Source organism: Arvicola amphibius, chromosome 18 (genome assembly GCF_903992535.2).
Source record: "Arvicola amphibius chromosome 18, mArvAmp1.2, whole genome shotgun sequence".
Lineage (NCBI taxonomy): Eukaryota > Metazoa > Chordata > Mammalia > Rodentia > Cricetidae > Arvicola > Arvicola amphibius.
The window spans coordinates 29,503,229-29,513,287 of record NC_052064.1 but is presented as its reverse complement, the minus strand read 5'-3'; the positions used below and the strand labels follow the sequence as shown (position 1 = coordinate 29,513,287).

General features: G+C 46.1%; 1 protein-coding gene across 1 annotated transcript in view; it reads right to left on the bottom strand.

Moving 5' to 3' along the window:
* Positions 1 to 558: 558 nt before the first annotated feature.
* Positions 559 to 10,059, bottom strand: part of Plcl1 (phospholipase C like 1 (inactive)) — a 281,502-nt gene continuing 272,001 nt past the window's right edge. The window contains exon 6 of the mRNA XM_038315536.1: positions 559 to 965. Within this exon, the coding sequence (XP_038171464.1) occupies positions 783 to 965 (183 nt within the window). The 3' untranslated portion in view covers positions 559 to 782. The remainder of the gene's footprint in view (positions 966 to 10,059) is intronic.

The window sequence follows — 10,059 nt, the reverse complement described above, 5'->3', positions numbered from 1 at the left end:
ATTTGTCTGTCCAGAATTCTGATTTGAAAATTGTTTTATCTGCTTTAATTTCTACTGTCACTTTTAAATCTATATTTAAAATCTATAAAAACACCCTTGCTTTGATACGTTTGGCTTTCTTCAATAATAAGCTGTGCTATAAAATCTCCAAATTAATTAAATGTCAATGACAGAGCTAAAACTAACCATAGCGATGGGTTACATTAAGTGCTCACTATTATTTCAGATTATCAACTGTCTCCAGATGATCATAAAGATAAAAGAATAACTTACTAAAACCAATAATGCGACAGAGAATATATTTTAACAGGACTTCTCTCTCTCTTTCTCTTTCTCTCTCACACGCACACACGCACGTGTGCAAGGCAGCCACACATAGGTACACACACACACACACACACACACACGTGCACATGCGCACAGGCAGCCACACATAGGCACACACACGCATGCACGCATTGTGCACATGCACACAGGCAGTCACACATAGATATACTCACACGTACGCACGTGCACACAACACACACACACACACGCACGTGCACACAGGCAGCCACACACAGGTCAACTCACACAGCTCAGCGTTTACAACACTGCTACTAACAATTTTAGCTTAGATAAATTAACTACAGGAAAATACTGGCACTGTGAAAATATATGTTTTATGTACAGCACCCCACGGAGGGCATCATCTCTGTGAACATCTGAAGAATGTAAAAACAAAACGAAAAAGCAAGAATGAGAAGGCGGAGTCCTTGAGGTGCGCATGCGCGCCGCCTTGGTCACAGCTTCCCGTTCTCCTCGCTGCTTTCCTTCTCCTCTATGGCTTCCAGGCTGCGCTTGCCCTTGGCCTCGGGGCCAGCGCCAGGGCCTTTACTCAGGCCACAGGACAAACAGGCCAGCTGGATCTGCTTCATGTTCTCTATTGCCTCGTTCTTGGCATTCTTCAGCAGGTCTCCTTGTCCCTGCAGACCAGTGGACACAGAAAAGAAGAAGGTTAGGGACCGGACCAGGGCTCGCGCAGCAACGCTGCTCGGCTTCTTGTCAGGATGCTGGCGAAGGAGGCAAGAGACCCAGACCTTTGCGCTTCTTTCTCCAGGGTTTTATATCCGCATTGATTTTCCACCGTGATTGGAGGAATTGGCTCTTGGGTTCTAGAACCTCAAACCTAACCTCCTCAGCTCCGTGCATGCTTATCGGCTGCTCCTTGGGATTCCTGTAGGGGAGACTCGGTGTGGACGCAGAGGGCCCTTGAACCTGCCATACCATAGTCGGGGACTTTGCTCACCTTTACAGTTCCTGCCTAGTCAGGCCAAGATTTCTAGGGGAAGATGAGGAGAGATGTTCTTCCATAAAACTGAAAAGCAAACTGGCTCGTCAGATTAAACAGCACGAAGCAAGCAAAGCATCCCGCGATGGAACGTGCGCACGCGTGCTCGCAGTCTCGTGCCTGCTGGGCTGGCTTTTAACAGATCGGGTTATCGCTGCCAGCTACTGTTGGTGTGTTGTGACCTCCCCACATCCCTTCTGTGCACTTCTGCATACTGGGGGCAATGTTCCCGTCTGGTGGCGGACAGACGTTTCTCAGGGCACCGCACGTCCATCAAAATAAAAGGCACAGAGAGATCTCTGGGACATGCTGGCTGCCATTTGTGTCAATGTGTCAGAAGAAAACAGGGCCTACAGTTTCATTTTTTGAAATAAGTCTATTATTACAGTGTTTAAGTGGATGCCCCCTATTGGCTCAGAACCTGAGGGGCTACAGGAGTGTGCAGACGAGGGGGTGTGTTTCTGTGGTGCACAGACCAGAGAGGAAGTAACCTCCCCCTTCTCCTCCCTTTCCCACGGCAGGCAGCGTAGGCGAGCGTGACCCTGGAATGGTGAGGGGCAGTAATGACTGCTGAAGTGTTCTATACAGTTCAGGCTCACTCAGAGAGGGGATAATAGCCTATTAGACCAAGCAATCCGCCATGAAATGCTACCTTTCTTTAATTTTACGAATGTCGTTTTCTTAAAGCGTATAGACTACCTGCTAGGAAAATGCCTTAGCATGTTTATTTTCTCAAAATCCATAAAATCAGTCGCTGATCCTAACCTGTTGTAGAAACAGTTAAGTCCCCCCCCCTCAACCTCTCATAAGAGCTGGCTGCCCTTTGAGTACTGTTTGTGTTAAAATGGACTGTCTTCAGTTGCCCAAACCATGGCCCAGGGTTTTAGAAGCAAACTCGGAGGCTGTGGAGATGAAACCTCCGTGTGAGGAGAAGGGAGTCTGAGCGTGGTGAGCCTCCAAGCAGGCACAAGGTCACAGCCACCCAAGGGTAGAGGTGGTCTAAAGTCTTGTCTTTCCCTTTAGGCCCCGTGCCCCTTCCCGCACAGTCAGAGATGCATTCCCCGAGGGGAAAATATTCACAACATTCCTGGAACTGGATAATTCTCTTAACAGAATGATGGATCGAAGCACCCCTGTCCCCCAGACCCTGAATATTGAAGCTACTTATAAAACCGCTAAAATGCAATTATATTAAATAAAGATAACAGAACGCATTAAGGGCCTACTCTGTGCAGGGAATATTCTATTCTGAGCAGAATCATTCTGTCGTCACACACTCCAGGTGACAGATATTTTCACGAACTCCAGATTACCAATTACAAAACAGCGCCAGAGGGACCACCTTTTCCAGAGCCACGTAGCCACTCAGTGGTGGATCTACAGCTTGTTCAAGAGTCTGTGGCCGTCGCCACTACAAGGTACGGCCTCTTTCGAGCGCAAGTCATACACTCCTCGATTTACACGATCACACGGTGAGGCCACCTGTTCACGGTTATCCACACAACAGAGACAGAAGAACATGACTGCCCACAGGGCACTAACAGAATCTACAGAGGGGATGAGGGGCCAGGGATGCAGGATACAGTGAGAACACCCAGGTGGGGGCCCTGTCAGAGAGCCTCCCACCAAATGCACTGCAGGCTTTTATTTCCCGTGAAGGTACCGAGAATGACTTGGGGCCTTCCTTGCAGCTCGAAGATTGAAGGACCCAGGTTGAAAAGCTGTTTGCGATTTAATGATCACCAATAAACTGCTATAAAAATGAACTGAAAAGCAGTTAAGCTCCCCTGCGGCCACCATAAATAACTTGCAACTATCTTGCAATAGAGACATGAGGGGCATACTTAAAATGCACCTGCAAGCGTCTGTTTTGCAAGGCTGTATCTATGGATAGCATTTTTTAAAACCGGAAAAAATCCCTTTATAAACACGCTTTATTAATGGTGCGACGACACGTGAGATCATTTCCAGTTTTGCTTACAAACCTTTAGACTCAGACTTGAAATGATCGTCAAACATTTTTAAAACAAGATGACATATTTGCAGTCATAAGAGAAAAATGAAGCACACACAGCTATCGGTCTCGGTGGTGCGAATGCCAAACACACTCTCACGCCTGTTCCCACAGCAGGTTAGGACGTGCATTTTAATCATCCCACTGCCAGGGCATCAGTTCTGGGAAGTGGCATCCAAGCCTAAAGGCCAGACTGTGCCAGCTCTGGTGAACAGAAGTCAGTCTCTCTAGAAAACAATGGCCGGTCGGAGAAAACAGTTTGTACCAGTGGACAAGAACAGACCCACATCATCTCCCCACGGCCCAGGCGATGACAGGCACTGGCAGAAGAAAACAAACGATTATTAAATGACTAACTCATGAAGGGAAAAAATGAAAGTCTATGAAGATCTTACATAGGAAGCTTGGGTTTCATTGTTTCAAGAAGCTAGGATTAGGATTTCTGTTCTGAGGCTCAAGGAACCACACACTGACTTTTTTCCTTTGGATCTTCTCATCTGAGACACCAGAGAAGAGAAATTGAGTTTCTTATTCTAGAAAATTGTACAGAGCCGATGTGTCTTGCTAAGGACCCCTATTCAGGCAAGTCTCCTAGGTGATTTCTCCCTTTTGGGGCTCAGCAATTTCCCCTAACCAGCTGGCCCTCTCTCCACCCTGTCAGAAACAACAACCAGCTCAGACCAGATCTCCTTCCTTCCAACATCTCTGTCCTTGGAGGTCTCCTCCAAACTGTCCTCAGACCAAAGAGTCTTGTAGAGTACATAGTTAAGGCACAACCAATACGGCATTTAAAGGAATGTTTTGATTCTATTCTCTTCAGACAGGGCTTTTGGAAGTGAAGTCTAGAGAATTTTATTTTCTTAGTGGCTTATAAATCGAAATGCTTCCTGTTACACTAAAATTATCTGGGATTGTCACGGCATAGAATGCAAAATTAAGGCACCGTTTGACCCCAGAATGCTCAACTTGAAAGAAATGTCAAGCTGCCACTTCCTTTTCTGTCAGGAAGCTGGTGAGAAGTCACAGCTCAGAGGGGGAAAGGAAGCCACTTTGGTCCAAAGGAGCCTAAGAGCAGCATGACGTACTCCGGCATGCTGAAGCTGATGGGACGCAGAGAACAGCTGTGAGAGGCACGCCCCTCTCATCTTCATGCCTATTTGGCTTCTGAATATCAGGCTGCATAGCAAGTCCAACCTCCTGAGAAAGTAACAGTTGGAAACACAGACAATCATAACAGATCACTGTAAGAAGCTGAAGCTAAAAACTAATGACAGGTAATGCCTACCGAAAAACAAAATTAAACATTCCTTGTCAAGTATCTTTAACTACACTAATTGCAATTAAAGGACATGCCTAAAAATAAGGAAATGCCCGCAGGATTTGGACTGTAGGCATGGCTACCGCATCACAGCATTTCCACTCTGAGTCCTTGTAACAATGTTAGTCCTGAGGATGTCTTCCTGCTCTCTCATTCACTAATATAAACTTGGGATTGACAAGTGGATGAGTGTCAGTAAAATTCTATCAGGACATAGTAGCCAATATGACTTGAAAACTGAGTATACTAAGCATGACATGATGTGTCTTTAATCTCATGATACCGCATGTATCAAGGTTAACCAGAATTCTAAATACAAATCCTCAGTTAGTCTGTGTTTTGTAATCTTTCAGAGGACACTTAGGAGTTTTGTTTTTCCTACTTCTCTTACCAAAGATCACTCTACTCTAGTGTTTGAAGGTAGTTTTAGCTGCAATCTGGCAGAGTCGCTATCCTAAGGCATGCGTGGCTCGCTCACGTCCACCTTTCCCATGAACTGCACCTCCCTTGCGGTGCCAGTTCGCGAGCGCAAAGGAAGAGAGGGTGTCCAGCGCCTCTGCCGCATGGGAAGGAAACGTGCGGGCTGTCCCAGAGTGCACCGCAAATAAGCAAAGCAGCTAACTAGAACTCTGGGAGCAGAAAGACCCTTCCACGAACACAGCCACACACAAAATGAAGCTTATCACTACGCTGTGTGGGTTTGCGATTGCAAGGGTTGCGTTGCGCCTGGATGACAGCATTTTGCAATTACTGTCTCCCCACATTCTAGCTCTCGTATTCCTTCTGCACAATATTTCCCAGTGTCCTTTGAACCTTAGCCTATCATGTGTAGGGCTGAATCCTCAACAACCATTTATTCTCAGTGTCTCCACATTTATTACCATTCACGGAAAAGAGCAGACTCGCTGGTTAGGGCTGAGAACAGCTTTTCAATTTCGCTATGGGTGTAAACACAGACAATCAGGGAAAATTGTGTGCTCTGTCGATTTTGTTAAGCAACAGTAGCAAGCTCCCGGCCTCCTCGGGCATGGGCTGTTGACTGCATCTGCAGGTTTACGGTACTCCTCGTGGGATTCCGTCTTCAGTTCGGGTCTCAGATCTTGAGCTACTCTTTTCTATATAGGCACATCATGCCCGGAAAGTGAGTTTGATAATTCACAGGGTTCACAGCTGGGTAAGACCATTAATGCCTTTTCTCTTCCACCTGCCAGTATTGAATCTTCTTGCACTTTGAAAGTTAACTAGTAGAGAGTGTAGCACGAAGGGAGGCCGCTTGGTTGTTTTCCCAGCTGCCCAGACTCCCAAAATAATCACACAGAAACTATGTAACTTAAATCACTGCTTGGCCAATCACTTAAGTGTATTGCTAGCTAGCTCTTATATCTAGTATTAACCCATTTCCAGTATTTTATATTTTACCACAAGACTCATGGCCTACTGGCAAGGTTCAGGCATGTCTGTCTCTGGCGGCAGCTCCATGGCTTCTCCTGACTCCTCCTTCTTTCCCCAGCATTCAGTTTAGTCCCCCCACACCTAGCTCTGTTCTGCCTTGCTCCGCTATAGGCTCAAGACAGTTTCTTTATTAACCAATGGTATTCACAGCATACAGAGGGGAATCCCACATCAAGAGAGGGCATTTCCAGCTCAGGGCCAGTCTGCTTCCTCTGTAACTTGCAAACTGAGCTGTATGGTGTCATTAGCAATGGGGTCTGTCCTCTAGCTCCTGCTGACAACAAGAAGAAGAAGTACAGGAGCCTGTACTATTTGGGGACCTCTGCAGTCTCCCTGATCCCACAACTGGCACCACTGGGTAATTGATTAGTAGCCCCATGCTTTAGGTGCATGGCTACATATCCACTGGGGTCTCCCCGCTGTGTCGGCTTCATTGCTTTGGCAAGTGATACAATGCTTCTTCATCAACCATAAGAGTCCCACTTCCTAAAATGTGAGGAAACAGAACTCTGACACAGGCATTACATTATGTCACTTCCAACATTCCTGCTGCCTCCCGCTAAATGTGGTTTCCCCATGACACACATACCGACTTTATGCTTATACTTTTGAATTCTGGCCTTTCTCTCCAACATAGGCATGGAGCTTGGAAGCATTTATCCATTTGTTGAGACAGGGTCTTGGTACAAAGCCCAGCGTGTCCTTGAGTTTGCTGTATAGTCCAGGATAGCTTCAATCTCACAGTCTTTCCTCCTCAGACCCTAGAGTACTGACTGGCGTTAGCTAAAGACTCAGGGATTGCTGTTAAGGCGAGGATTCATCGCTAATTATCAGATGAGATTTCTCCTTGCAGCAGCCAGGAGCCCAAATTACCTCCTCCCACCGGCGCGAGCGGATCACCAAAGATGGCAGCTAACACAATGTGAGAGAAACCAGAACCCCAGGAATGATGAACCCTGAAACTTGAAAGCAGTTTGGCAGCGACACACAAGATTTGGGGAGGACTGGGAATGAGATGTTCCCAAAAGCGAAGCCAGGATTTCAACACTTCTTTATCTTGGAAAAGAAGCATACTGTTTTTAAGACGCACCTGCGCTAACGTGGAAGCTTTCCTCGGATTTCCCAGGATGAGCCACCCTCCCCCACCCCCGATAGCCGATTATCTTTTCACTTCAAGGCTGTAGAATTGTGCAACACACGGAAGGGTTGCTTGCTCATGGAATAAACATTTTGAAGTGGCTGTTTCTTTTAAGACAGAGGAGAAAGTAAAAATGAACCCAAGCCGCCTGTCCGCTTCGTCATCTGTGACAGAGCTGATATCCTTCTGTAGGTTTCCTGCCACGGGCTCCTTCAAGGGCGCAGCGTTTGAAAGGCCATCTGTCTGCCACGGGCAATGACTGCAAGCCTAATCCACTTACAGAAAATGTCAACAAAATTGCTTCAACACCAGTGAGCTGAATAATGGAAAAACCTTGAGCTAAACTTGAAAAATGTGACTCTGAAAAAGCCTTAGGGATGTTGGGGCCCCTAAGGAGCCATGTCTGGAGAATCCTTGCCACCATTTTGACAAAAGGACCATTGGACATGACAACTGGAAGCACAGCTTGTTGACTTCCTGCTCCCTCTTCTGCCTCGCTTCCGTCCTTCACCTCTTTATTAACAGACATTAGAAAAGGCAGGAAATTGATGTTTACGTCTGCTATGGTGCTAATGTAATTAACTGTATTTCAAATAACACCTTAACAAATACACATTGTTTAGATGTTCCGATATCTCTGATGACCTCCGACTGCCAAGAAAATAACCTTGAAATCTGAGTTCATAAACTCTGACAGGGCAAGACAACCTGAAGAGACCAGCACCATAGAAGATTTCCTTCCAGCAACTTGGACCATGTTCATCTCCAGGGTCTCAGTTAAAACACCTTGGAAGATCTAATATGCGCCAAAGGCCAGAGCAGACCAAAGCTGGAAAGGTCCTCACCAACATCAGGAGAGTATATTTCAGTATCACCATCCCGGATTTCAAGCTCTGCTAGAGAGTTATAGTAATAAAAAAAAAACAAACAGGTGGATCAATGGATTCAAATTGAAGACCCGGACATAAATCCACGCACCCGTGGACACCTGATTTTAGATTTAAAAAAAAAGTCAAAATTATATAATGGAGAAAAAAAAAAACATGTTCAACAAATGGAGCTGGTCTAACTGAATGTCAGCATGTAGAAGAATGCAAATAGATCCATATCTGTCACCATGCACAAAAGTCAACTCCACGAGGATCAAAGACCCCAGCATAGATCCAGATAATCTGAACCTGACAGAAGAGAAAGTGGGAAATATCCTGGAGAGCACTGGCCCCGGAGACAACTTCCTGAACAGGAACCTAAAGGGCAGACACCAAGATCAACACTGAATAATGACACCTTATGAAACTGAAAAGTTTCTGTATGGCAAGGGACACCATCAATAGTGTAAGATGACAGCCTATAGAGCAGGAAAAGATCTTCACCAATCCCACATCCAGCAGAGGGCTGATTTCCAAATTATATAGAGAACTCAAGGAACTAGTCATCAACAAAACAAATGATCCAATAAAAAAAATAGGGTACAGATCTAAACAGAGAATTCTCAACCAAAGACTCTCAAATGGCCAAGAAACACTTAAGGAGCTGTCCAACATCCTTATCTGTCGGGGAAGCTAAAATAAAAATAACTCTGAGATTCCCTCTTAGACCTCTTAGAATGGCTAAGATAAAAATCACAAGTGACAGCTTACGCTGAAGAGGATGTGGAGCAAAGAGAACACTCCTCCATTGCTGGTGGGAGTGCAAACTTGTACAGCCAGTGTGGGAGTTTCTCAGAAAACTAGGAGTTGGTCTACCTCGAGACCGGACTAGACTGCCCTTGGTCATAATTCCAAGGATGCTTGATTACACCACAAGGCGCCTGCTCAACTACGTGCGCAGCAGCATTATTTGTCATAGACAGGGCCTGGAAACAACCCAGATGCCCCTCGACTGAAGGATGGATAAAGAAAGTGTGGCACATGTACACAATGGAGCATCACTCAGCTGTTAAAAACAAGGACACCAGGAAATCTGAAGGCAAACGGATGGAAATAAAAGAAAGACCATCCTGAGTGAGGTAACTCAGACCGAGAAAGACAAACATGGTGTGTACTCAGTCATCGGTGAATATTAACTGCACAATAGAGGATAACTATGCCTGGCACAAAGACCCAGAGAGACTGGGTAACAAGAAGCATTCCAAGGGCCACGCCTGGGTCTCCCTGGGGAGGGGAAATAGAAGAGATTTCGTGAGTGGACTGAGGGCGGGTGGGAATGGGAACTTGAATACCAGGTTGTGGGGGGATGGAGGGGGAGAATACTGAAAGAGATGACTGGAAATGGGGGACATTTTAGGGTCAGGTGGAAACCTACGGGAAGGGAATACCCCAGGAATCTACAAGGATGACCCCAGCTAAGACTCCTAGCGACAATGGATATGTAGCTGGAGAGGCCATCTCCTGACTAGGAAAAACTTCCAGTGGAGGGAGAGGGAAGGAGAAGTGGATTCGGGAGTGGGAACAGAGGAAGGGTGGGAGGAAGTACAGGGAGGAGAAGATGGAGGGGAGACTGTGCCTGGAAAATAAATAAAAATGTTATGTTAAAAAAGAGTGTATTTTTAAAACACAATCTGATATGTTTGGTGTAAGGTTTCTTTTGAAGAGGTTTCTGATCATGCGGCTCCATGTGTTGGTCACATGACTGATCTCCATAAAGCAATTTTGCAGAAGTGGTAGAATAAGAACACAGGTATAAAGCCAGCAGCCCCCAGCCAACGCGAGCTTCGGTGGCTTCACACCACACCGGCACACAGAGCCGCAGCTCTCCACAGCAAATGCATTTTTGTGCCACCTGGCTCCTTGTTCTACAACTCCAAA